The following is a 27,268-nucleotide window of genomic DNA, read 5'->3' on the forward strand; positions in this document are numbered from 1 at the left end:
GTTGTTCTATGCTATTCCATGTCATTCCATGTTGTTCTATGCTATTCCGTGCTATTCCATGTCATTCCATGCTATTCCGTGTCATTCCATGCTATTCCATGTCATTCCATGTTGTTCTATGTCATTCCGTGCCATTCCATGTCGTTCCATGCCATTCCATGTCATTCCATGCTATTCCATGCTATTCCATGTCATTCCATGCCATTCCATGTCGTTCCATGTCATTCCATGTTGTTCTATGTCATTCCATGCCGTTCCATGCCCGCGGTGCCCCCGCAGCGTGCACCCCATCCGCGTGCCGCGCCACGGGCCGGGGGCTGCAGCCCAAGGGGGTTCGGGTGCAGGAGGTGGCCGACTTCAAGGTCTACACCAAGGGCGCCGGCACCGGGGACCTGCGCGTGGTCGTCAAGGGGCCCAGTGAGTGATGGGGGGCACCCGTGGGGGGTGCTCCTGGGTGGGTGCCCCATGGGGTCCTCTATGGCTGGGGGCAATAGGGGGGCTTTGGAGGTGCTTGTGGGGTGGGTGCATGGTTGGGGGTCCCATGATTGATGGGTAAGTCATCCATAGTCTATGGTTGGGGCAATAGGGGTGCCCATGGGTGGGGGGTGTCTTGGGGGTGCCCCTAGTTGGGGTATCCCATGGGTAGTGGCCATGGCTGTGGGGGTATAGGGGTCCCATGGGTGGGTCCATAGGGGTGTCCAGGTTTGGTGGGGTCCATCACTGGGAAGCCCCGATGGAGGGATGTGCGTGGTTTGGGACCAGTATTGGGGTGCCCATGGTTGGGAATCACCATAGAGGTGCCCATGGGTGCGCATTTGGGGGCGCCCATAGCGGGGTGCGTGGTTGGGAGGGTTCATAGGGGTGCCCAGAGTGGGGTCCTCATGCACGTGGTGGTTGGTGGACACCTTAGGGCTGTGTGATTGGATCCCCCATGGGAGGTCACTGTGGGGTGCCCATGGGGGTACCCCCACTGACACCCCCCCATCCCCCCTCTTTGCCACAGAGGGCACGGAGGAGCCGGTGTCGGTGCGGGACGTGGGGGACGGCGTCTACGAGTGCGAGTATCGGCCCCTGGTGCCCGGCAAGTACCAGGTGGCCATCACCTGGGGGGGCTACGCCATCCCCCGCAGGTCAGTGAGCACCCCACATCCGTGGGGTCACCAATGAGGGGGGTGCGCATGGGTGCAAGAGGGGTGCAATAAGGGCAAAGGGGGGGTGCGATGGGTGCAAAGGGTGCTGGGGGGGTAAGGTACAAGCAAGGGGGGTGTGATCGGAGCGAGGGGTTGCAATGGTGCAAGGGGGGAGTGAGGGGGTGCACAAGGAACAAGTGGGGGGCATGAGGGGTGTGTAAAGGGTGTGCATGGACCATGGGGTAGGCGCAGGGGGGTTGCAGTATGTGTCAGGGTGAGGGGTGCACAAGGGGCAAGTGGGGTGCAAAAGGGGCATGTGGGGTGTGCAGGGGCTGCATGAGGCTATGTGTGACACGTATGATGTGGTGTGTAACATGTATGACACATGTGAGGTGTGACACATACAACACGTGTGACATGTATGACATATGTGACATGCAATGTGTGACACATGATACGTGACATGTATGACATGTGACATGTGATGTGTGCCACATGTGACACGTGACATGTGTGACACATGACATGTGATGTGTGACACATGTCACACGTGACATGTATGACACGTGACATGCAATGTGTGACATATATGACACATGTGACATGCGATGTGTGACATGCAATGTGTGACGTGTATGACACATGTGACATGCGATGTGTGACACATGTGACATGCAATGTGTGATGTGTATGACACATGTGACATGCGATGTGACACATGTGACATGCAATGTGTGATGTGTATGGCACATGTGACATGCGATGTGTGACATGCGATGTGTGACATGCAATTTGTGACATGTATGACACATGTGACATGCGATGTGTGACACATATGACATGCAATGTGTGATGTGTATGACACATGTGACATGCGATGTGTGACACATGTTACATGCAATGTGTGATGTGTATGACACATGTGACATGGGATGTGTGACACATGTGACATGCAATGTGTGATGTGTATGACACATGTGACATGTGATGTGTGACACATGTGACATGCGATGTATGACACATGACATGTGTGACATGTATGACACATGTGACATGCGATATGTGACATGTGCGACACGTGTGACATGCGCGACACATGTGACACATGTGACATGCTATATGTGACATGTATGACATATGTGACATGTGATGTGTGACATGTTTGACACCTGTGACACGTATGACACACATAACATGCGTGCGGTGCCGCGCAGCCCATTCGAGGTGCAGGTGTCCCCCGCGCCCGGGTGGCAGAAGGTGCGGGCCTGGGGGCCGGGACTGGAGGGCGGCACCGTGGGCACCTCGGCCGACTTCGTGGTGGAGGCTGTGGGCACCGAAGTGGGGACCCTGGGTGAGACATGAGGGGGGACACGGGTGTGGGGTGGGGACATGGGCATGGGGTGGGTGGCATCATGGGCAGGGACACCATGGTGCGGACATGGGGTCTATAGGGATGTCATGGTGGGGAGGTAGGCAGACCCTTCATTAGGGACTGCAGTGATAGGACAAGGGGTAATGGGTTAAAACTGAAACAGGGGAAGTTTAGATTGGATATAAGGAGGAAATTCTTTCCTGTTAGGGTGGTGAGGCACTGGAATGGGTTGCCCAGGGAGGTTGTGAATGCTCCATCCCTGGCAGTGTTCAAGGCCAGGTTGGACGAGGCCTTGGGTGAGATGGTTTAGAGCGAGGTGTCCCTGCCCATGGTTGGAACTGGATGATCTTAAGGTCCTTCCCAACCCTAACTATTCTATGGTTCTATGGGGTGGTAGCACCACGGTGAGGACACGGAGCTCTATTCAGTGACACCTTAATGGGGATGTGGGCTGGGTATATGGGGTGGTGGACATGCGACGGTGAAGACGTTCGCATGGGCTGGAGCACACCATAACATGGGGACACGCACATGAGCTGGAGGACACCATAGAGTGGGTGGCATCATGATGAGGACATAGCTATGGGTTGGAGAACCACTATGGTGTGGGTGACATGGGCATGGGCATCACCGTGCTCCCCGCTGCCCCGCGCAGGGTTCTCCATCGAGGGCCCGTCGCAGGCGCGCATCGAGTGCGACGACCGCGGCGACGGCTCCTGCGACGTGCGCTACTGGCCCACGGAGCCCGGGGACTACGCCGTGCACGTGGTGTGCGACGACGAGGACATCAAGGACAGCCCCTTCATCGCGCACATCCTGCCCGCGCCCAGCGACTCCTGCCCTGACAAGGTACAGCGCCCCATAGCGCCCCATAGCGCCCCATAGCGCCCCATAGCGCCCCATAGCACCCCATAGCGCCCCATAGCGCCCCATAGCGCCCCATAGCACCCCATAGCGCCCCATAGCGCCCCATAGCACCCCATAGCGCCCCATAGCGCCCCATAGCGCCCCATAGCGCCCCATAGCGCCCCATAGCGCCCCATAGCGCCCCGTAGCACTTTACTGCACTTTGCTGTGCCATATAGCACACCGTAACAGTTCATTGTGCCTCATTACAACCCATTGCACCCTGTTGTTCCGTGTAACACCCCATAGCATCTCGCTGCACCTTGCTGTGCCCCATAGCATCCTGCTGCATCCCGTGGTACCCAATAGCATCCCACTATTCCCCATTCTACACCCCATAACACCTTTCTATGCCCCAATGTACCTCGCTGCACCCTGATGCCCCATACCACCTCATAGCACCCAGTTGTATCCCATAGCACGCTTCTGCACCCCAATGTACCTCTTTGCACCCTATAGCACCCCGCTGTGCCCCATAGTGCCCTACTGCACCCCATTGCACCCTGTTGTTCCGTGTAACACCCCATAGCATCTCGCTGCACCTTGCTGTGCCCCATAGCACCCTGCTGCATCCCGTGGTACCCAATAGCATCCCACTATTCCCCATAGCACCATTCTACACCCCGTAACACCATTCTATGCCCCAATGCACCTCACTGCACCCTGATGTGCCCCATAGCACACTTCTGCACCCCAGTGTACCTCTTTGCACCCTATAGCACCCTGCTGTGCCCCATAGTGCTCTACTGCACCCCATTGCACCCTGTTGTTCCGTGTAACACCCCATAGCATCTCGCTGCACCTTGCTGTGCCCCATAGCATCCTGCTGCATCCCGTGGTACCCAATAGCATCCCACTATTCCCCATAGCACCATTCTACACCCCTTAACACCATTCTATGCCCCAATGCACCTCACTGCACCCAGCTGTGCCCCATAGCACTTTACTGCACCTTGCTGTGCCATATAGCACGCCGTAACAGTTCATTGCACCTCATTACAACCCATTGCACCCTGTTGTTCCGGGTAACACCCCATAGCATCTCGCTGCACCTTGCTGTGCCCCATAGCATCCTGCTGCATCCCGTGGTACCCAATAGCATCCCACTATTCCCCATAGCACCATTCTACACCCCTTAACACCATTCTATGCCCCAATGCACCTCACTGCACCCAGCTGTGCCCCATAGCACTTTACTGCACCTTGCTGTGCCATATAGCACGCCGTAACAGTTCATTGCACCTCATTACAACCCATTGCACCCTGTTGTTCCGGGTAACACCCCATAGCATCTCGCTGCACCTTGCTGTGCCCCATAGCATCCTGCTGCATCCCATGGTACCCAGTAGCATCCCACTATTCCCCATTCTACACCCCATAACACCTTTCTATGCCCCAATGTAGCTCACTGCACCCTGATGTGCCCCATACCACTCTGATGTGCCCCATAGCACACTTCTGCACCCCAGTGTACCTCTTTGCACCCTATAGCACCCCACTGTGCCCCATAGTGCTCTACTGCACCCCATTGCACCCTGTTGTTCCGTGTAACACCCCATAGCATCTCGCTGCACCTTGCTGTCCCCATAGCACCCTGCTGCATCCCATGGTACCCAATAGCATCCCACTATTCCCCATAGCACCATTCTACACCCCGTAACACCATTCTATGCCCCAATGCACCTCACTGCACCCTGATGTGCCCCATAGCACCTCATAGCACCCAGTTGTGCCCCATAGCACGCTTCTGCACCGCACTGTACCTCTTTGCACCCTATAGCACCCCGCTGTGCCCCATAGTGCTCTACTGCACCCCATTGCACCCTGTTGTTCCGTGTAACACCCCATAGCATCTTGCTGCACCTTGCTGTGCCCCATAGCATCCTGCTGCAACCCATGGTACCCAATAGCATCCCACTATTCCCCATAGCACCATTCTACACCCCTTAATACCATTCTATGCCCCAATGCACCTCACTGCACCCTGATGTGCCCCATAGCACCCAGTTGTGTCCCATAGCACACTTCTGCACCCCAGTGTACCTCTTTGCACCCTATAGCATCCCGCTGTGCTCCATAGTGTTCTACTGCACCCCATTGCACCCTGTTGTTCCGTGTAACACCCCATAGCATCTCGCTGCACCTTGCTGTGCCCCATAGCATCCTGCTGCATCCCGTGGTACCCAATAGCATCCCACTATTCCCCATAGCACCATTCTACACCCCGTAACATCTTTCTATGCCCCAATGCACCTCACTGCACCCTGATGTGCCCCATACCACCTCATAGCACCCCGTTGTGCCCCATAGCACACTTCTGCACCCCAGTGTACCTCTTTGCACCCTATAGCACCCCGCTGTGCCCTATAGTGCCCTACTGCACCCCACTGCACCCTGTTGCTCCGTGTAACACCCCATAGCATCTCGCTGCACCTTGCTGTGCCCCATAGCACCCTGCTGCATCCCATGGTACCCAATAGCATCCCACTATTCCCCATAGCACCATTCTACACCCCGTAACACCATTCTATGCCCCAATGTAGCTCACTGCATCCTGATGCCCCATACCACCTCATAGCACCCAGTTGTGCCCCATAGCACACTTTTGCACCCCAGTGTACCTCTTTGCACCCTATAGCACCCCACTGTGCCCCATAGTGCTCTACTCCACCCCACTGCACCCTGTTGCTCCGTGTAACACCCCATAGCATCTTGCTGCACCTTGCTGTGCCCATAGCATCCTGCTGCATCCCATGGTACCCAATAGCATCCCACTATTCCCCATTCTACACCCCATAACACCTTTCTATGCCCCAATGTACCTCGCTGCACCCAGTTGTGCCCCATAGCACGCTTCTGCACCCCAGTGTACCTCTTTGCACCCTATAGCACCCCACTGCGCCCCATTGCACCCTCCATGGGTGCTGGAGGCAGCCTGATCCCCACCCATAGGTGAAGGCCTTCGGGCCGGGGCTGGAGCCCAGCGGTTGCATCGTGGAGCGCCCGGCAGAGTTCACCATCGACACCCGCGGCGCCGGCAAAGGGCCCCTCAAGCTCTATGCACAGGTAAGGGGATGGGGGAGCCATTGAGTCCCATTGAGTCCCATTGGGTGGTATTGGGTCCAACTGGGTCCTGTTAGGAGCTATTGGGTCCCACTGGGTCTAACTGGGTGCCGTTGGGAGCCATTGGGTCTTATAGGTCCATTGGCTGCCTTTAGGTCCCATTGGGTCCTGCTGGGTCATGTTAAGAGGTATAGGGTACCACTGGGAGCCATTGGGAGCCTTTGAGTCCAATTGAGTCCTGTTAGCAGCCATTGAGTCCCATTGGGTGGTATTGGGTCCAACTGGGTCCTGTTAGGAGCTATTGGGTCCCACTGGGTCTAACTGGGTGCCGTTGGGAGCCATTGGGTCTTATAGGTCCATTGGCTGCCTTTAGGTCCCATTGGGTCTGCTGGGTCATGTTAAGAGGTATAGGGTACCACTGGGAGCCATTGGGAGCCTTTGAGTCCCATTGAGTCCTGTTAGCAGCCATTGAGTGTCATTGGGTTGTATTGGGTCCAACTGGGTCCTGTTAGGAGCTATTGGGTCCCACTGGGTCTAACTGGGTGCCGTTGGGAGCCATTGGGTCTTATAGGTCCATTGGCTGCCTTTAGGTCCCATTGGGTCTGCTGGGTCATGTTAAGAGATATAGGGTACCACTGGGAGCCATTGGGAGCCTTTGAGTCCCATTGAGTCCTGTTAGCAGCCATTGAGTGTCATTGGGTCCAGTTGGGAGTTGGGAGCTGTTGGGTGCCATTAGGTCCCATTGGGAGTCATTTGGTCCCATTGGGAGTCATTTGGTCCCATTGTATGCCATTGGGTCCCATTGTATGCCATTGGGTCCCATTGGGTGCTATTGGGCGTCATTGGGTCCTGGTGGGAGCCATTGGGTCCTATTAGGAGCCGCTGGGGGATGTTGGGTCCTGTTGCAAGCCATTGAGAGCCATTGGATGACATTGGGTCCTGTCGGGTTCCAGTAGGTCCCATTGGGCACCATTGGGTGCCAATGGGTCCCCTCACCTCTCCTGATGCCCGCAGGACGCCGAGGGCTTCCCCATTGACATCAAGGTGAAGGACAACGGTGACGGCACCTACCACTGTGTGTACGTGCCCAGCAAGGCCATCAAGCACACCATCATCATCACCTGGGGCGGCGTCACCACCCCCCGCAGCCCCTTCCGGGTGCGTGCCATGGGGCGCTATGGGGTGCTGGGGGGGCAGAGGAGTCCGGGGGGGTGATGGAGATGGGGGTCCTATAGGGATGAGGTGCTAAGGATGGAGGTAGGCATCCTATGGAGATGGGGATCCCAGACCTACGTGGTGCTGGGGAGGGATGGGGTCCTATGTGGTGGACATGGGGTGCTGGGGGGGCAGAGGAGTCGGGGGTGATGGAGATGGGGGTCCTATAGGGATGAGGTGCTAAGGATGGAGGTAGGCATCCTATGGAGATGGGGATCCCAGACCTACGGTGCTGGGGAGGGATGGGGTCCTATGTGGTGGACATGGGGTGCTGGGGCAGAGGAGTCCTGGGGGTGGAGATGGGGGTCCTATAGGGATGAGGTGCTAAGGATGGAGGTAGGCATCCTATGGAGATGGATGGGGATCCCAGACCTACGTGGTGCTGGGGAGGGATGGGGTCCTATGTGGTGGACATGGGGTGCTGGGGGGGCAGAGGAGTCCAGGGGGGTGATGGAGATGGGGGTCCTATAGGGATGAGGTGCTAAGGATGGAGGTAGGCATCCTATGGAGATGGGGATCCCAGACCACGTGGTGCTGGGGAGGGATGGGGTCCTATGTGGTGGACATGGGGTGCTGGGGGAGAGGAGCTGGGGGTGATGGAGATGGGGGTCCTATAGGGATGAGGTGCTAAGGATGGAGGTAGGCATCCTATGGAGATGGGGATCCCAGACCTACGTGGTGCTGGGGAGGGATGGGGTCCTATGTGGTGGACATGGGGTGCTGGGGGGGCAGAGGAGTCCTAGGGGGTGATGGAGATGGGGGTCCTATAGGGATGGGGTGCTAAGGATGGAGGTAGGCATCCTATGGAGATGGGGATGGGGATCCCAGACCTACGTGGTGCTGGGGAGGGATGGGGTTCTATGTGGTGGACATGGGGTGCTGGGGGGGCAGAGGAGTCCTGGGGGGTGATGGAGATGGGGGTCCTATAGGGATGGGGTGCTAAGGATGGAGGTAGGCATCCTATGGAGATGGGGATCCCAGACCTATGTGGTGCTGGGGAGGGATGGTGTCCTATGTGGTGGACATGGAGGTGCCATGGGTGATGGGGGTTCCATGGAGTGTTGGGGGTGCCAGGCAGGGTGGTGATGTGTGATCTATGGGGTGCTGTGGTCTATGGGGTGCTGGCAGAGGCAGTGACCCCAGTGCTATTCCCACAGGTGGCAGTGGGCGAGGGCAGCCACCCCGGGCGGGTGAAGGTCTATGGGCCGGGTGTGGAGAAGACGGGGCTCAAGGCCAATGAACCCACCTACTTCACTGTGGACTGCAGCGAGGCCGGGCAGGGTGAGCACCCCTGGGGCACTGCACTGCAGCCTGGCCCCTTGACATGGTTCAGTGTCCCTGGTGCATCATTCATCATCCCTGATCCATCATCCATGGTCTTAGTCCATCACCTCCAGCCCACTGTCCCTGGTTTTGGTCCATTGTCCCTGATCATGGTCCATTGTCCCTGGTCCTGGCCCATTGCTCCTGGACCATCGTCCCTGGTCCTGGTCCATCATTCCTGGTACAACATCCCTGGTCTCCTCCACCATCTCTGGTCCATTGTCCCTGGACTTGGTCTAACGTCCTGATCCAGTGTCCCTGATCCTGATCCATCATTCCTGGTCCATCATCCCTGGTCTTAGTCCATCACCTCCAGCCCACTGTCCCTGGTTTTGGTCCATTGTCCCTGGTCCTGGTCCAGCAACTCTGGTCTTGGTCCATCGCTCCTGGACCATTGTCCATGGTCGTGGTCCATCATCCCTGGTCCTGGTCCATCATTCCTGGTACAACATCCCTGGTCTCCTCCACCATCTCTGGTCCATTGTCCCTGGACTTGTTCTAACATCCTGACCCAATATCCCTGATAATGATCCATCATTCCTGGTCCATCATCCGTGGTCTTAGTCCATCACCTCCAGCTCACTGTCCCTGATTTTGGTCCATTGTCCCTGGTCCTGGTCCAGCAACTCTGGTCTTGGTCCATCGCTCCTGGTCCATCATCCATGGTCCTGGTCCATCATCCCTGGTCCTGGTCCATCATTCCTGGTACAACATCCCTGGTCTTGGTCCACCATCTCTGGTCCATTGTCACTGGACTTGGTCTAAGGTCCTGATCCAATGTCCCTGATCCTGATCCATCATTCCTGGTCCATCATCCATGGTCTTGATCCATTTCCCTGAACCATCGTCCAGGGTCTTCATTCATCATCTGTGGTCCATCACTTGTGCTCCTGGTCCATCATCCCTGGTCTTGGCCTATCATCCAATTCCATCCCCAGTCCCAATCCCACCCCACATCCCCTCTCCCCCCCTCTCTCACCACCACCCCGGGCTGACCCATCCCTGACGGCCTCCGTGCCCACCCCATAGGCGATGTGAGCATCGGGATCAAGTGCGCCCCAGGTGTGGTGGGGCCGGTGGAGGCCGACATCGACTTCGACATCATCAAGAACGACAACGACACGTTCACGGTCAAGTACACGCCGCCGGGCGCGGGGCTCTACACCATCATGGTGCTGTTTGCCAACCAGGTACCCCCCTCCCCACGGCGCGGGGTCACCCCACAGGGTTATAGGGGTGTCCCTGTCCCCACTGAGCCCCTGCCTGTCCCGCAGGAGATCCCCAGCAGCCCCTTCCGCATCAAGGTGGACCCATCCCATGATGCATCCAAGGTCAAGGCTGAGGGGCCCGGGCTCAGCCGGACGGGTGAGGGCATGGGGCAGGGAGGGGTGCTATAGGGGTGGGTGCTGTGGAGCAGGGACCATGGGTGCTATAGGGATGGGTGTTGTAGGGATGGATGTTGTAAAGCAAGGTCTATTGGATGCAGATCCGTTGGTGGTGTGGGGCTGGGTGCCATGGGGGAGGGACCATGGGTGCTATAGGGATGGGTGTTGTAGGGATGGATGTTGTAAAGCAAGGTCTATTGGATGCAGATCCCTTGGTGGTGTGGGGCTGGGTGCCATGGGGGAGGCACCCTGGGTGCTGTGGGGATGGGTGCTGTGGGGATGGGTGCTGTAGGGATGGGTGTTGTAGTGATGGATGTTGTAAAGCAAGGTCTATTGGATGCAGATCCCTTGGTGTTGTGGGGCTGGGTGCCATGGGGGAGGGACCCTGGGTGCTCTGGGGATGGGTGCTGTAGGACTGAGAACCCTAACCATAGGGCTCAGTGCTGTGGGGCTGGAGTTGGATGGTGCTGTGGGGCAAATGGTGCTGTAGGGATGGGTGCTGTAGGGATGGGTGCTGTAGGGATGGGTGCTGTGGGGGATGGGTGCTGTAGGGATGGGTGCTGTAGGGATGGGTGCTGTAGGGATGGGTGCTGTGGGGATGGGTGCTGTGGGGATGGGTGCTGTAGGGCATGGGTGCTGTAGGGATGGGTGCTGTAGGGTATGGGTGCTGTAGGGATGGGTGCTGTAGGGCATGGGTGCTGTAGGACATGGGTGCTATGCGTGTGGGTGCTGTGGGGTGCGTGGGTTCTGTATGTGGCTCTGGGTACTGTGGTGCTGGTGCCCTAGAGCAGGGATGCTGGGTGCCATGGGTCTGGGTGCCGTGGGTCCATGTATGCGCTCCTCATGATGCCGATGCTATCCCCACACCATGTCCCTGTGCGCAGGTGTGGAGCTGGGGCAGCCGACCCACTTCACGGTGCAGACGCGGGGTGCAGGCAAGGCCCCCCTGGACGTGCACTTTGGGGGCCCGGGGCCCGGCCCTGCTGTCACCGACTTCGAGCTCATCGACAACCACGACTACACCTACACCGTCAAGTACACGGCGCTGCAGCAGGTGCGGGCCGGCACCCATGGGTGCCACATGGACACCCCACACCCATAGGGCTTGCCCCCAGGGGGTACCACTATGGGCACCCCATTGACACCCCATCCCCATTGGACACTCCATCACTGTGAGGATCCCCATCCCCATGGGCTACTCTATCCCCTTGGGGAGCCCCATCCTCATGGGTACCTCCATTGACAACCCATCCCCATGGGCATCCCATCCCTATTGACACCCCATGGGCATCCAAGGGTGCCTCATCCCCTTGGGGCACCCCTATGGGCACCCCCATCCCCATAAGGACACTCCATCACCGTGAGGATCCCCATCCCCATGGGCTACTCTATCCCCTTGGGGAGCCCCATCCTCATGGGTACCTCCATTGACAACCCATCCCCATGGGCATCCCATCCCTATTGACACCCCATGGGCACCCAAGGGTGCCTCATCCCCTTGGGGCACCCTATCCCCATTGACACCTCATCCTCATGTGCACCCCATCCCCATGGGGTATCCCACAGCCCTGCCCCTATGAGGTACCACTGTGGGCTCATCACCGTGGGGCACCCCATGGGCACCTCATCCCCATGTGCCCCACATAAAGGCACCCTCATTGCCCCCCCCATCCCCATGGGGCACACAACTGACCCAATTCCTGACACCCCATCCCCATTGTGTCCATCCCCCCCACAGGGTCCCCTGTCTGTGGCTGTCACCTATGGGGGTGACCAGATCCCACGCAGCCCCTTCCCTGTCACCGTGGCCCCACCCCTGCAGCTCAGCAAGGTCAAGGTGCAGGGGCTCAACAGCAGTGAGTAATGGGGCCCTGTGGTTGGGGGGGGGCACCCTGGGGTAGGGGTACCCTTGGGTATGGGGCACCCTGGGGTGGTGGTGGTGGGGGGTGTCCCATGGGGTGGAGGGGACACTTGGAGAGTGCTCCATTCATTATGGGGCACCATGGGGTGGGGGGGACCACCTTTAAGTGTGAGTTGCACTATGGAGTGGGGGGGACTTTGTGTATGGGGTGCAGCATGGGTGGGATGGTGTGCACCCTTGGGTGGGGGCACCCTTTGTTTGGAGACACTTGGGTATGGCTGTGTTCTATGGGATGGGTGCATCACTTGGGTATGGCTGTGTTCTATGGGATGGGTGCATCACTTGGGTATGGCTGTGTTCTATGGGATGGGTGCATCACTTGGGTATGGCTGTGTTCTACGGGATGGGCGCATCACTTGGGTCTGGCTGTGTTCTATGGGATGGGCGCATCACTTGGGTATGGCTGTGTTCTATGGGATGGGTGCATCACTTGGGTATGGCTGTGTTCTATGGGATGGGTGCATCACTTGGGTATGGCTGTGTTCTATGGGTGTTGGTGGTGTGTTATGGGATGGGTGCATCACTTGGGTATGGCTGTGTTCTATGGGATGGGTGTCACTGGGTGGCTGTGTTTGATGGGGTGCCACTTGGGTATGGCTGTGTTCTATGGGATGGGTGCATCACTTGGGTATGGCTGTGTTCTATGGGATGGGTGCATCACTTGGGTATGGCTGTGTTCTATGGGATGGGTGCATCACTTGGGTATGGCTGTGTTCTATGGGATGGGTGCATCACTTGGGTATGGCTGTGTTCTATGGGATGGGTGCATCACTTGGGTATGGCTGTGTTCTATGGGATGGGTGCATCACTTGGGTATGGCTGTGTTCTATGGGATGGGTGCATCACTTGGGTATGGCTGTGTTCTATGGGATGGGTGCATCACTTGGGTATGGCTGTGTTCTATGGGATGGGTGCATCACTTGGGTATGGCTGTGTTCTATGGGATGGGTGCATCACTTGGGTATGGCTGTGTTCTATGGGATGGGTGCATCACTTGGGTATGGCTGTGTTCTATGGGATGGGTGCATCACTTGGGTATGGCTGTGTTCTATGGGATGGGTGCATCACTTGGGTATGGCTGTGTTCTATGGGATGGGTGCATCACTTGGGTATGGCTGTGTTCTATGGGATGGGTGCATCACTTGGGTATGGCTGTGTTCTATGGGATGGGTGCATCACTTGGGTATGGCTGTGCTCTATGGGATGGGTGCATCACTTGGGTATGGCTGTGTTCTATGGGATGGGTGCATCACTTGGGTATGGCTGTGTTCTATGGGATGGGTGCATCACTTGGGTATGGCTGTGTTCTATGGGATGGGTGCATCACTTGGGTATGGCTGTGTTCTATGGGATGGGTGCATCACTTGGGTATGGCTGTGTTCTATGGGATGGGTGCATCACTTGGGTATGGCTGTGTTCTATGGGATGGGTGCATCCTGGGGGGGGACCCTCTTGCCTATGGTCGCTGTGGGGCGGTGGGACCCCCGCTGACCCCCGTATCCCCCCCCAGAGGTGTCCGTGGGGCAGGCGCAGCAGTTCTCGGTGCAGGCGCAGGGCGCAGGGGGCCAGGGCCGGGTGGAGGTGTCTGTGACCGGCCCCTCGGGCCGCCCCGTGCCCTGCAGGGTGGCCCCGGCCCCCCCCGGCGGTGCCCACCCGGTCACCTTCACCCCCTCCGAGGAGGGGCCCCACCGCGTCCACGTCACCTACGATGGGCACCCAGTGCCGGGGAGCCCCTTCCCCGTGGAGGCGCTGCTGCCCCCCGACCCACACAAGGTGAGCGCAGGGACCCCAGGGCACCATTGACACCCCCTTTGCACCACTGACCCCCAGCATGGGCACCATTGACACCCCCTTTGCACCACTGAACCCCAGCATGGGCACCATTGACACCCCCTTTGCACCATTGAACCCCACCGTGGGCACCATTGACACCCCCTTTGCACCACTGACCCCCAGCATGGGCACCACTGACCCCCTTGTGCTCCTTGCACGCTCGCACTGCCTGTGTGTGCTCCTTGTACCCCGTTGTCGCCCCATCCCTTGCACCCTCACCGCTGGCATGCTCTTGCATTGCACACTCACTTCTAGCACCCAACCCTTGCACCTTTCCCTCCATCACTCCATCCCTTGCACGGGTACCACCAACACAACACCCCTTGCATGGGTGCCACCAGCACAGCACCCCTTGCACCCTCCCCTCCATCACTCCATCCCTTGCACGGGTACCACCAGCACAACACCCCTTGCATGGGTACCACCAGCACAACACCCCTTGCACCCTCCCCTCCATCACTCCATCCCTTGCACGGGTACCACCAGCACAACACCCCTTGCACGGGTACCACCAGCACAACACCCCTTGCACGGGTACCACCAGCACAACACCCCTTGCACGGGTACCACCAGCACAACACCCCTTGCTCGGGTACCACCAGCACAACACCCCTTGCATGGGTACCACCAGCACAACACCCCCTGCACGCTCCCCATTGGCACTCCATCTCTTGCGCAGTCACCTGCCCAATTCCATCCCTTGCAACGCCCCCTTTTCAGATCTCCCCCATCCCTTTCACACTTATGGTTGGCACATTCATCCCTTGCACCCTTATCACTGCCATGCTCTTGCCTTGCACACTTAATGCCAAAATGTCCATCCCTTGGTGCTTACCACCACCATCTCCATCCCTTGCACCACTCCATCCTCTCAGATTCCCAACCCTTGCACCTTTCCCATTGCCATCCCATCCCTTGTCACTTACCACCACCATCTCCATCCCTTGCACCACTCCATCCTCTCAGATTCCCAACCCTTGCACCTTTCCCATTGCCATCCCATCCCTTGTCACTTACCACCACCATCTCCATCCCTTGCACCACTCCATCCTCTCAGATTCCCATTGCACCTTTCCCATTGCCATCCCATCCCTTGTCACTTACCACCACCATCTCCATCCCTTGCACCACTCCATCCTCTCAGATTCCCAGCCCTTGCACCTTTCCCATTGCCATCCCATCCCTTGTCACTTACCACCACCATCTCCATCCCTTGACCACTCCATCCTCTAGATTCCACCTTGCACCTCCATTGCCATCCCTCCTGCTTTTTGCACCACTCCATCCTCTCAGATTCCCAACCCTTGCACCTTTCCCATTGCCATCCCATCCCTTGTCACTTACCACCACCATCTCCATCCCTTGCACCACTCCATCCTCTCAGATTCCCAACCCTTGCACCTTTCCCATTGCCATCCCATCCCTTGTCACTTACCACCACCATCTCCATCCCTTGCACCACTCCATCCTCTCAGATTCCCAACCCTTGCACCTTTCCCATTGCCATCCCATCCCTTGCATCCTCACCTCCATCACTTTCATCCCTCACACCCTCCCCACCTCACCTCCATCCCTTACATCTTCTCCTCCATCACCTCCATCCCTTGCACGCTCCCCATGGTCACCCCATCCCTTGCACCCTCCCCTCCATCACTTTCATCCCTCACCTCCATCCCTTGCATCTTCTCCTCCATCCCCTCCATCCCTTGCACCCTCCCCATGGTCACCCCATGCCTTGCACCCTCACCCCTGTCTCTCACACTCGCAGGTGAGCGCCTTCGGGCCGGGTCTCCAGGGCGGGCGCGTGAACACCCCGGCCCCATTCACCATCGACACCAAAGGCGCCGGCACCGGGGGCCTGGGGCTGACGGTGGAGGGTCCATGCGAGGCCAAGATCGAGTGCCAGGACAATGGGGACGGCTCATGTGCCGTGTCCTACCTGCCCACCGAGCCCGGTGACTACACCATCAACATCCTCTTCGCCGACCAGCACATCCCGGGCAGCCCCTTCAAGGCTGTGGTGACACCGGTGTTCGACCCGGACAAGGTGACGGCCAGTGGCCCCGGGCTGGAGCACGGCAAGGCAGGCGAGGTGGCCACCTTCATGGTGGACTGCTCCAAAGCCGGTGAGGCCGAGCTCACCATTGAGATCATCTCCGAAGCGGGGGTGAAGGCGGAGGTGCTGATCCAGAACAACCGCGACGGCACCTACACCATCACCTACACCCCGGCCTGCGCCGGTGCCTACACCATCACCATCAAGTACGGGGGACGCGCTGTGCCCAAGTTCCCAGTGCACGTCACCGTGGATCCGGCTGTGGACACCAGTGGTGTCAAGGTCTATGGGAAAGGAGTGGAGCCGCGAGGTGAGAGCAAGGGGAAGGTGCTGCCCATGGGTAGCTGTTCCCCATGGGTGTCTTCTGCTTATGGCCATCTCCTCCCCATGGATGTGTCCTCCCCATGGCCATTCCCGTAGACATGTCTTCTCCATGGCCATCTCCTCCCCATGATCATCTCCTCATGTCCTCTCCGTGTCTGTGTCCTACCCATACCCCTGGCCATCTCCCGATGAACATGTCCTTCCCATGGGGGTGTCCTCCTCATGGATATTCCCATGGATACATCTTCCCCTTGGCCATTTCTTCCCCATGGCCATTTCCTTTTCATGGACATTCTCATGGTCATGTCTTCCGCATGGCCATCTCCTTCCTATGTCCTCCCCATGGCCATATCCACTTTATGGACACATCCTCCCAATGGCCATCTCCTCCTCATGGCCATCCCCATGGCCATGTTCTTCCCATGGCCATCCCTGTTGTCATCTACTCCCCATAGCCATCCCCATGGCCATGTCCTTCCCATGGATATCTCCATGGCCATGTCCTCCCCATGGATATCTCCATGGCCATGTCCTCCCCATGGATATCCCCATGGCCATGTCCTCCCCATGGATATCTCCATGGCCATGTCCTCCCCATGGATATCCCCATGGCCATGTCCTCCCCATGGCCATGTCCTCTCCATGGCCAGGTCCACCTCATGGCCTTCCCTATGGATGTCTTCTCCTCATGGACATCCCCATGGCCACCATACCCTTGCATGACCATCTCGCCCCCATGCCCTCCCCATTACCCAGAGCCTCCTGGGGCAGCCCCACAGGCACCACCCCTGTGTGAGCACCCTCTGTGCTTGCCGAGTGGGTGCTGAGTCCCATCCTACAGGGGTGCTGCGTGAGGTGAGCACCGACTTCACCGTGGACGCTCGGGCGCTCACCAAGACGGGGGGGGCCCACGTCACCGCGCGGGTGCTCAACCCCTCGGGTGCCAAGACCGACACCTTCGTCACCGACCTCGGCGATGGCACCTACCGCGTGGAGTACACCCCCTATGAGGACGGTGAGACCCCAGCACCCCATAGACATGTTCTATGGGGAGCCCCCTGGCCACAGACATCCCCATGGGCACCCAGAGAACATGCAGCAGCATGGTCAGGGATGCCCAAAACACCTTAAGACTCTTTAAGACCCCAACCATGGGCTTTCAAAGCCATTGAGATCCCTTAAAACCCAACCAGGGACCACTCAAAACACTTGAGATCTTCTTCAAAACTCAACCAGATACTTCCAAACCTCTTGAGACCCCCCAAAACCCAACCATGGGCCTTTAAAGCCTTTGAGATCCCTCAAAACCCAACCAGGGACCCGTAAACCCCTTGAGATCGCCCAAAGCAACAATCAGGGACCCATAAGTCCCTTTGAAACCCTCCCAAACCCCAATCAGATACCTCCAAAGCCCTTGAGATGCCCCAAAACCCAACCAGGGAACTCCCAAACCACCAAGATCCTTCTTAAACCCCAACTAGGGACCTCCAAACCCTCTGAGACTTCCCAGAGATCCCATCCAGTGACTCTCAAACTCCCTGAAACCCACCAAAACCCAACCAGGGACCCCAGAACCCAACCAGGGTCCCACCAACGTGTCCCTCTGCTCTGACGCTGTGTCCTGTTGTCCCTGTGTCCCAGGTGTGCACCGTGTGGAGGTGATGTACGACGAGGTGCCGGTGCCCAAGAGCCCGTTCCGCGTGGCCGTGGCCGAGGGTTGTGACCCCACTCGTGTGCGGGCGCACGGGCCTGGCCTGGAGGGCGGCCTTGTGGGCAAAGCCAATCGCTTCACTGTGGAGACCAGGTGAGTGCCACAGCAACAACCCAACAACACAACAGCAAGCCACCACCAACAACCCAACAACCACTCAACAACAACAACAATGCAACAGTAACACAACAACAACCAACCAAACAACAACAACACACCAATAACACAACAGCAAGCCAACAACAAGCCAACAACAACCCAGCTACAACAACACACCAATAACACAACAGCAAGCCAACAACAACAATCCAGCAACAACAATGCAACAATAACACAGCAACCACCAAACAGCAACACCACACCAATAACACAACAGCAAGCCAGCAACAACACACCAATAACACAACAGCAAGCCAACAACAACCCAACAGCAGCCCAGCAACAACAACACACCAATAGCACAACAGCAAGCCAACAACCCAACAGCAGCCCAGCAACAACAACACACCAATAACACAACAGCAGCCAAACAACCACCCAACACATTGGCACACCAACACCCAATCACTTTACTGTGGAGAGCAGGTGAATGCAACGGCAACCCAATAACCACCGGGCAACAACCCAACATACCAACTACACCCCAACAGTAACCCAACACATCAACAGCACACCACCAACAACCCAACACATTGACTCACCAACAAACCAAGAGCTTCACAGTAGAAACCACCTCCATCCCATGTAACAAACTCATCACCTCCATCTCTTGCCACCTCCATCCCACTCCATGAATGTGCCACCTCCCATTCTTGCCTTTGGATGTGGTGCCTCCATCCTATGACACCAACCTTCTACCTTCCTCTCTTGTCATTGGTGTGCCACCTCCTTCCCGCGTCACCAACCTGGCACCTCCATCTCTTGCCTTTGGATGTGCCACCCCCACCAAGAGGGTGGTGATGGCACGTGATGTGGCAACTCCATCCCCTCCAATGGAAGTGCCACCTCCATCCTCCTTCACTGGATGTGCCCCTTCTGTCCTCTCCCATAGACCTGCCACCACAACACCAACCTGGCTTTTCTATCTCTTGCCTTTGGATGTGCCACCTCCATCCTCTTGCATGTGATGTGGCACCTCCATCCCCTCCCATGCATGTGCCACCTCAGACCCATGCCACTAACCTGACACCTTCATCCTCTTGCAATGGGGCTGTGCCATCTCCATCCTTTATGTTGGATGTGGCACCTCCATCTCCCCACCATGTCCATGTCCCCCCCACCCCTGGCACCCCCTGTTGTGTGTCCCCTCTGCAGGGGTGCGGGCACCGGGGGTCTGGGCCTGGCCATCGAGGGTCCCTCCGAGGCCAAGATGTCCTGCAAGGACAACAAGGACGGGAGCTGCATGGTGGAGTACATCCCCTTCACACCGGGCGACTACGACGTCAACATCACCTTCGGTGGCCACCCCATCCCTGGTGCGTGGGCACTGGGGTCCTGGGGAGGGAGTGTGGGGCTGTGGGACCCTCCATGGGACTGGGGCTTGGAGAGGGCTCTCTGGGTGCTGGGGGTGGGTATTGGTGTTCTGACCCCCCATGGCCACCACCATGTGGCTTTACTGGCCCCATGTCCACCCCATGCTGACCCCAAAACCCTGGGCTGGTTCTATGGCCGTGTTGACCCCATTACTGTGCTGGCCTCATGGCCATGGCTTTGGTGGCCCCATGGCCATGTTGACCCTGTGAATATGTTCACCCCATGGCCACATTGACCCATGGCTATGTTGACCACACTGCAATGTTCTCCCCATGGCCACAATGACCACATACCCATGTTGACCTTATGGATATGTTGACCCCATGGATACCCTGATCCCATGGACACTCTGACCCCATGCCCATGTTGTCCCCCTGCCCACACTGACCCCACAGGGAGCCCGTTCCGGGTGCCGGTGAAGGACGTGGTGGACCCCAGCAAGGTGAAGTGCTCGGGGCCCGGGCTGGGCCCCACCGTGAGGGCACGGGTGCCCCAGACCTTCACCGTGGACTGCAGTGCTGCGGGGCTGGCGCCGCTCGAGGTCACCCTGCTGGGACCCTCTGGTACATGGGGATGGGGACTGGTGGGGATGGAGGGAGCGGGGTCACTATGGGTGATTTGTGTTTGGGGTGTCCTGCTCTATGGGTTATCCTGCTCCATGGGGTGTCCTACCCCATAGATCCCACCATCTATAGGGTGTCTTGCTTCATAGGATGTCCTACTCCATAGAGCACACACTCCATGGTGTCCAATCCCATGGATGCCCTTCTCCATAGGGATGCCCAACCTCATAGATCGTACCCTCCACAGGGTGTCCTATCCCATAGATCCCATGCTCCGTAGGGTCTCCTGCTCTATAGTGTGTCCAACCCCATGGATGACCTTCTCCATAGGGTCTCCAGCCCCACAGAACCACCCTCCATAGGATGTTCTACACCATCTATGTTCTATCTATGGTGTTGAAACCCATAGATCCCACCCTTTATAGGCTGTCCGGCTCCATAGGGATTTCTACTCTATATGGTGTCCAACCTTATGGATGCCCTTCTCCATGGAGTGTCCTACTCAATAGGGTACCTAACCCCATAGACCCCATGTTCCATAGGGTTTCCTGTTCCATAGGGTGTCCAGCTCCATAGATCCCACTCCCTATAAGTTGTCTTGCTCCATAGGGTGCTCAACCCTATAGATCACCCCCTCCTTAGCATACCCCAGCCCCACTGACCCCCTCTCCCCAGGTCTACCAGAGCCGGTTGAGGTCCGTGACAACGGTGACGGCACCCACAAAGTCAACTACACCCCATCCACCGACGGCCCCTACACCGTGACCGTCAAATACGCTGACCAAGAGGTGCCGCGCAGGTGAGGAACCTGCCATGGGGTGACCGTGGCACCAGCAGGGGCTGTGGGGCCCAGCACCCCCCTGACCTGCGTGTCCTCTGCAGCCCCTTCAAGCTGCAGGCGGTGCCGGGCCACGACGCCAGCAAGGTGAGAGCCAGCGGCCCCGGGCTCAGCCCCACCGGGGTCCCCGCCAGCCTGCCCGTGGAGTTCACCATCGACGCGCGTGATGCTGGAGAGGGGCTGCTCACGGTCCAGATCCTGGTGAGCACCCATGGGAGCCCTTGAGACCAATGTACACCGCCAGCACCCGTGGCATTGGGTGTTGAGAGCCATGGGGGGCTCTAGAACCCATTGGGTGCTGGGATCCACAGGTTGACCTGGCAACCATGCCATTGGGTGCTGAGACTTAAGGTTCCCCTGACACCCAAGCCACTAGGTCTTGAGACCCATGTGGTGATGGGTGCTGAGACCCATATGTAGCTCTAGAACCCATTGGGTGCTGGGATCCACAGGTTGACCTGGCAACCATGCCATTGGGTGCTGAGACTTACAGGTCCCTCTGTCACCCAAGCCACTAGGTCTTGAGACCCATGTGGTGATGGGTGCTGAGACCCATATGTAGCTCTAGAACCCATATTGGGTGCTGAGATCCACAGGTTGACCTGGCAGCCATGCCATTGGGTGCTGAGACTTATAGGTAGCTCTGACACCCAAGCCACTAGGTCTCGAGACCCATGTGGTGACCTGGCCATATGGGTGTTGAGAGACCCATATGTAGCTCTAGAACCCATGCCATTGGGTGCTGAGATCCACAGGTTGACCTGGCAACCATGCCATTGAGTGCTGAGACCTATATGCATCTCTAGAACCCACCTCATTGCATGCTGAGCCCCATATATACTTCTAGCCCCCATGCTATAGCACCCATGGGTGCTGGGACCCATACAGTGCCTTGGCACCTGTCTTTGTGCCCTGAGCTCTGTGTGTAGCCCTGCTCCCCATGCCGTTGTGCCCCATCCGTGTGCCCTGACCCTGCTGGGTGCTGCAGGACCCCGAGGGGCAGCCGACGGCCTCGTCCATCCGGGACAACGGGGACGGGACGTACGCGGTGTCCTACGTGCCAGCGCTGCCCGGGCGCTACACCAGCACCGTCAAGTACGGCGGCGACGAGATCCCGCGCTCGCCCTTCCGCACCCACGCCGTGCCCGCGGGCGACGCCAGCAAGTGCCTCGTCACAGGTATGTGTGCTGACCCATAGCATACACAGTGACCCATAGCATGCATACTGACCCATAGTGACCTATAGCATACATACTGACCCATAGCATCCCATAGCACACACACTCACCCATAGCATCCCATAGCACACACACTGACCCGTAGCACACACTCACCCATAGCATCCCATAGCAAACACGCTGACCCATAGCATCCCATAGCACACACACTCACCCATAGCATCCCATGGCAAACACGCTGATCCATAGCATCCCATAGCACACACACTCACCCATAGCATCCCATAGCACACATACTGACCCGTAGCATCCCATAGCACACATACTGACCCGTAGCATCCCATAGCACACACACTGACCCACAGCACACACTCACCCATAGCATCCCATAGCAAACACGCTGACCCATAGCATCCCATAGCGCACACACTCACCCATAGCATCCTATAGCACACATACTGACCTGTAACATCCCATAGCACACATACTGACCCGTAGCATCCCATAGCACACATACTGACCTGTAACATCCCATAGCACACACACTGACCCATAGCATCTCATAGCACACATACTGACCCATAGCATCCCATAGCACACACACTGACCCATAGCATCCCATAGGACACACACTGACCCGTAGCATTCCATAGCACGCACACTGACCCATAGCATCTCATAGCACACATACTGACCCATAGCATCCCATAGCACACACACTCACCCATAACATCCCATAGCACACATACTGACCCGTAGCATCCCATAGCACACACTCACCCGTAGCATCCCATAGCACACATACTGACCCGTAGCATCCCATAGCAAACACACTGACCCGTAGCATCCCATAGCAAACACACTGACCCGTAGCATCCCATAGCACACATACTGACCCATAGCATCCCATAGCACACATACTGACCCGTAGCATCCCATAGCACACATACTGACCCATAGCATCCTATAGCACACATACTGACCCGTAGCATGCCATAGCACACATACTGACCCATAGCATCCCATAGCACACACACTGACCCATAGTACACACTGACCCATAGTGACCTATAGCATCCATACTGACCCATAGCATCCCATAGCACACATACTGACCATCCCATAGCCACACACTACATAGCTGACCCATAGTCCTGCATCCATTGCCATCCATAGCACACATACTGACCACACACTCACCCATAGCATCCCATAGCACACACACTCACCCATAGCATCCCATAGCACACACACTGACCCATAGTGACCTATAGCATACATACTGACCCGTAGCATCCCATAGCACACATACTGACCCGTAGCATCCCATAGCACACATACTGACCCATAGCAGCCTTGTGCTGACCTACAGCATGTCCACACTGACCCATAGCATCCCTGTGCTGACCTACAGCATGTCCACACTGACCCATGGTGTGTCCACACTGACCCATAGCATCCCTGTGCTCACCCATAGCATCTCCATCCTGACCTACACTGGCCCATAGCATGGTTACACTGACCTATAGCAGCCCTGTGCTGACCCCCACTGACCTATCCTGCCCTATGGCATGCCCCCACTGCCCCATGGCAGCCCCTGCTGGCCAATACTGACCCCCACTGACCCATATCATCCCCCTGCTGCCCTACAGCATCTCTACCCTACCCCATGGCTGACCTATACCATCTCTTCACTGCCCTATGGCAGCCTCTGCTAATTCATTGTATCCCCTTGCTGCCCTATGGCATTCCTTGTACTGCCCTACAGCATCTCTGTGCTGCCCCACAACATCTCCACAACGCCCTATGGCATCTCCTCATTGTCTCACAGCACCCTTACTCTGCCCCATAACAGCTCTCACTGACCCAGAGCATCCCCAGGCTGCCCCATAACATCTCCATCCTTCCCTATGCCATCCTTTACTGCCCCATGGCATCTGCATGCTGCATCCTGCTGCCCCATGGCTCCCAGCCCTGCCCTATGGCCCCCTCCCTACCCTTGCCCCTTCTCACGTGCCTCTCCCTGATCTCTCCGCAGTGTCCATTGGGGGCCATGGCCTGGGTAAGTGCCACCGGGGCTGGGCTGTTGGGGTTCACTTGTGGGGCTGGAGATGTGTCCCCATGACCATGACCCCCCCCAAAACCCCTTCCAGGTGCCTGCCTGGGCCCCACCATCCAGATCGGGGAGGAGACGGTGATCACGGTGGACGCCAAAGCGGCCGGGCAGGGAAAGGTGACCTGCAAGGTGTCCACCCCCGATGGGGCCGAGCTGGACGTGGACGTGGTGGAGAACCACGATGGCACCTTCGACATCTACTACACAGCGCCCGAGCCGGGGAAATACGTGATCACCATCCGCTTCGGGGGCGAGCACGTCCCCAACAGCCCCTTCCACGTCCTGGTGCGTGACGGTGGGGCCACGGGTGGAGAACGTGGGGTTGGGCATCACAGGGTAGAGAGTTGGGGCTGTGATGGTCACCGTGGGGTTGGGAGTCTATGGTGGGTGCTATAGGGTATAGAGTTGGGGCTACAGTGGCCACCAAGGGGTTGGGAGTCTATGATGGGTGCTATAGGGTATAGAGTTGGGGCTACAGTGGCCACCAAGGGGTTGGGAGTCTATGGTGGGTGCTATAGGGTATAGAGTTGGGGCTACAGTGGCCACCAAGGGGTTGGGAGTCTATGGTGGGTGCTATAGGGTATAGAGTTGGGGCTACAGTGGCCACCAAGGGGTTGGGAGTCTATGATGGGTGCTATAGGGTATAGAGTTGGGGCTACAGTGGCCACCAAGGGGTTGGGAGTCTATGATGGGTGCTATAGGGTATAGAGTTGGGGCTACAGTGGCCACCAAGGGGTTGGGAGTCTATGGTGGGTGCTATAGGGTATGAGGTTGGGGCTACAGTGGCCACCAAGGGGTTGGGAGTCTATGATGGGGGCTATAGGGCATAGAGTTGGGTCTACAGTGGCCACCAAGGGGTTGGGAGTCTATGATGGGGGCTATAGGGCATAGAGTTGGGGCTACAGTGGCCACCAGGGAGACCGTGATGGGCACCATAGGGCTGGGAGACCTTGGTGGGCACAATTGGGTTTGGAGACCACGGTGAATGCCATGGGGCAGAGTTGGCATCATGGTGGATGTTATTGGGCTGGGAGGCTGTGATGGAGTAGGGAGATCATGGTGGGCATCATGGGACAGAGAACTGGGGCCATGGTGGTCTTCATGGAGTTGGGAGAGTATGGTGGGCACCAAGGGGTTGGGAGTCTATGGTGGGTGCTATAGGGTATAGAGTTGGGGCTACAGTGGCCACCAAGGAGACCGTGATGGGCACCATAGGGCTGGGAGACCTTGGTGGGCACCATGGGGTTTGGAGACCACAGTGAGTGCAATGGGGCAGAGAGGTGGCATCATGGTGGATGTTATTGGGCTGGGAGGCTGTGATGGAGTAGGGAGACCGTAATGGTCACCATGGAGTTGGAAGATCATGGTGGGCATCATGGGACAGAGAACTGGGGCCATGGTGGTCTTCATGGAGTTGGGAGAGTATGGTGGGCACCAAGGGGTTGGGAGTCTATGGTGGGTGCTATAGGGCATAGAGTTGGGGCTACAGTGGCCACCAAGGAGACCATGATGGGCACCATAGGGCTGGGAGACCTTGGTGGGCACTGTGGGGTTTGGAGACTACAGTGAGTGCAATGGGGCAGAGAGGTGGCATCATGGTGGATGTTATTGGGCTGGGAGGCTGTGATGGAGTAGGGAGACTGTAATGGTCACCATGGAGTTGGAAGATCATGGTGGGCATCATGGGACAGAGAACTGGGGCCATGGTGGGCATCATGGAGTTGGGAGAGTATGGTGGGCACCAAGGGGTTGGGAGTCTATGATGGGTGCTATAGGGCATAGAGTTGGGGCCAAAGTGGCTGTTGTGGAGCTGGGAGAACGATGGGCACCAAGGAATTAGGAGACCATGATGGGGACCATGGAGGAGGGAGAGCATGATGGGTGCCATAGGGCAGAAAGCTGACACCATGGTGGGGTTTATCATGGGGTTGTGAGACTATAGGGGGCACCGTGAGGTTGAGAGACCATGAGGAGCACAATGGGGGAGAGAACTGGAGCCATGGGGGTCTTCATGGAGGTGGGAGGGCATGGTGGGCACTGTGGGGTTGGGAGTCTATGATAAGTGCTATAGGACCGAGAGCTGGGGCCATGGTAGCCATTGTAGGGTTGGAAGATCATGATGAAGAGATCCTGGGGAAGAGTTGGGGCCACAGTGGTCATCATAGATTTGGGAGATCCATGGTGGGCACTGTGGGGTGAAGTTTAAACCATGGTGGTCATGAGGGGGCAGAGATCTGAGGCTATAAGGGTCACCATGAGGTTGGGAGACCACAATGGTCACCATGGAGTTGGGGTCTATGATGATCACCATAGAGTTGGGAGAGCATGGTGGACACCATGGGGCAGAGCTTTGGGTCCACGATGGCCACCGTAGCGTTGGCAGCCCCCATGGGTACCCTGTTCCTCACCCCTCCTCTGTGCCCCACACCTCAGGCCACAGAGGAGCCCCCGGCCACCGCTGAGAACCTGCGGCCCTTCAACCTGGTCATCCCCTTCACAGTGCAGAAGGGCGAGATCACAGGTACAGGGTGGGGAGACCTTGACATGGGGGGCACTGACCATGCCTTAGGGCACGGTGGGGCAGGACCCAACCCCATGGTGACCCCCGGTTGATCTGGTGACCACAGGGGAGGTGCGGATGCCCTCGGGGAAGACGGCGCGACCCAACATCACCGACAACAAGGACGGGACGGTGACCGTGCGCTACGCTCCCACCGAGAAGGGTCTGCATGAGATGGACATCCGCTACGATGGCAACCACATCCCTGGTGAGACATCAAACTGGGGGCACTGGGAGATGG

General features: G+C 57.6%; 1 protein-coding gene across 2 annotated transcripts in view; it reads left to right on the top strand.

Annotated features, from left to right (window-relative positions):
• Positions 1 to 27,268, top strand: part of FLNC (filamin C) — a 62,252-nt gene that overhangs the window by 20,586 nt on the left and 14,398 nt on the right. The window contains exons 10-33 of one of the 2 annotated variants that reach the window (XM_061348481.1): positions 280 to 417; positions 1,004 to 1,130; positions 2,345 to 2,481; positions 3,158 to 3,351; positions 6,361 to 6,474; positions 7,486 to 7,629; positions 8,844 to 8,967; positions 10,039 to 10,199; positions 10,284 to 10,374; positions 11,279 to 11,448; positions 12,133 to 12,250; positions 13,826 to 14,088; positions 15,917 to 16,514; positions 17,370 to 17,543; positions 18,170 to 18,332; positions 19,554 to 19,714; positions 20,168 to 20,335; positions 21,011 to 21,134; positions 21,218 to 21,374; positions 22,162 to 22,351; positions 24,390 to 24,413; positions 24,505 to 24,752; positions 26,901 to 26,988; positions 27,095 to 27,235. In XM_061348481.1, coding sequence (XP_061204465.1) covers positions 280 to 417; positions 1,004 to 1,130; positions 2,345 to 2,481; positions 3,158 to 3,351; positions 6,361 to 6,474; positions 7,486 to 7,629; positions 8,844 to 8,967; positions 10,039 to 10,199; positions 10,284 to 10,374; positions 11,279 to 11,448; positions 12,133 to 12,250; positions 13,826 to 14,088; positions 15,917 to 16,514; positions 17,370 to 17,543; positions 18,170 to 18,332; positions 19,554 to 19,714; positions 20,168 to 20,335; positions 21,011 to 21,134; positions 21,218 to 21,374; positions 22,162 to 22,351; positions 24,390 to 24,413; positions 24,505 to 24,752; positions 26,901 to 26,988; positions 27,095 to 27,235 — 4,017 coding nt within the window. The remainder of the gene's footprint in view (positions 1 to 279; positions 418 to 1,003; positions 1,131 to 2,344; positions 2,482 to 3,157; positions 3,352 to 6,360; positions 6,475 to 7,485; positions 7,630 to 8,843; positions 8,968 to 10,038; positions 10,200 to 10,283; positions 10,375 to 11,278; positions 11,449 to 12,132; positions 12,251 to 13,825; positions 14,089 to 15,916; positions 16,515 to 17,369; positions 17,544 to 18,169; positions 18,333 to 19,553; positions 19,715 to 20,167; positions 20,336 to 21,010; positions 21,135 to 21,217; positions 21,375 to 22,161; positions 22,352 to 24,389; positions 24,414 to 24,504; positions 24,753 to 26,900; positions 26,989 to 27,094; positions 27,236 to 27,268) is intronic. The other variant, XM_061348482.1, reaches the window with a different exon arrangement.

The sequence above is a fragment of the Neopsephotus bourkii genome, unplaced genomic scaffold, assembly GCF_033783945.1.
Source record: "Neopsephotus bourkii isolate Nb327-2 ecotype Australia unplaced genomic scaffold, CSIRO-AGI_Nbou_v1 NB_359, whole genome shotgun sequence".
Taxonomy (NCBI): Eukaryota; Metazoa; Chordata; class Aves; order Psittaciformes; family Psittacidae; genus Neopsephotus; species Neopsephotus bourkii.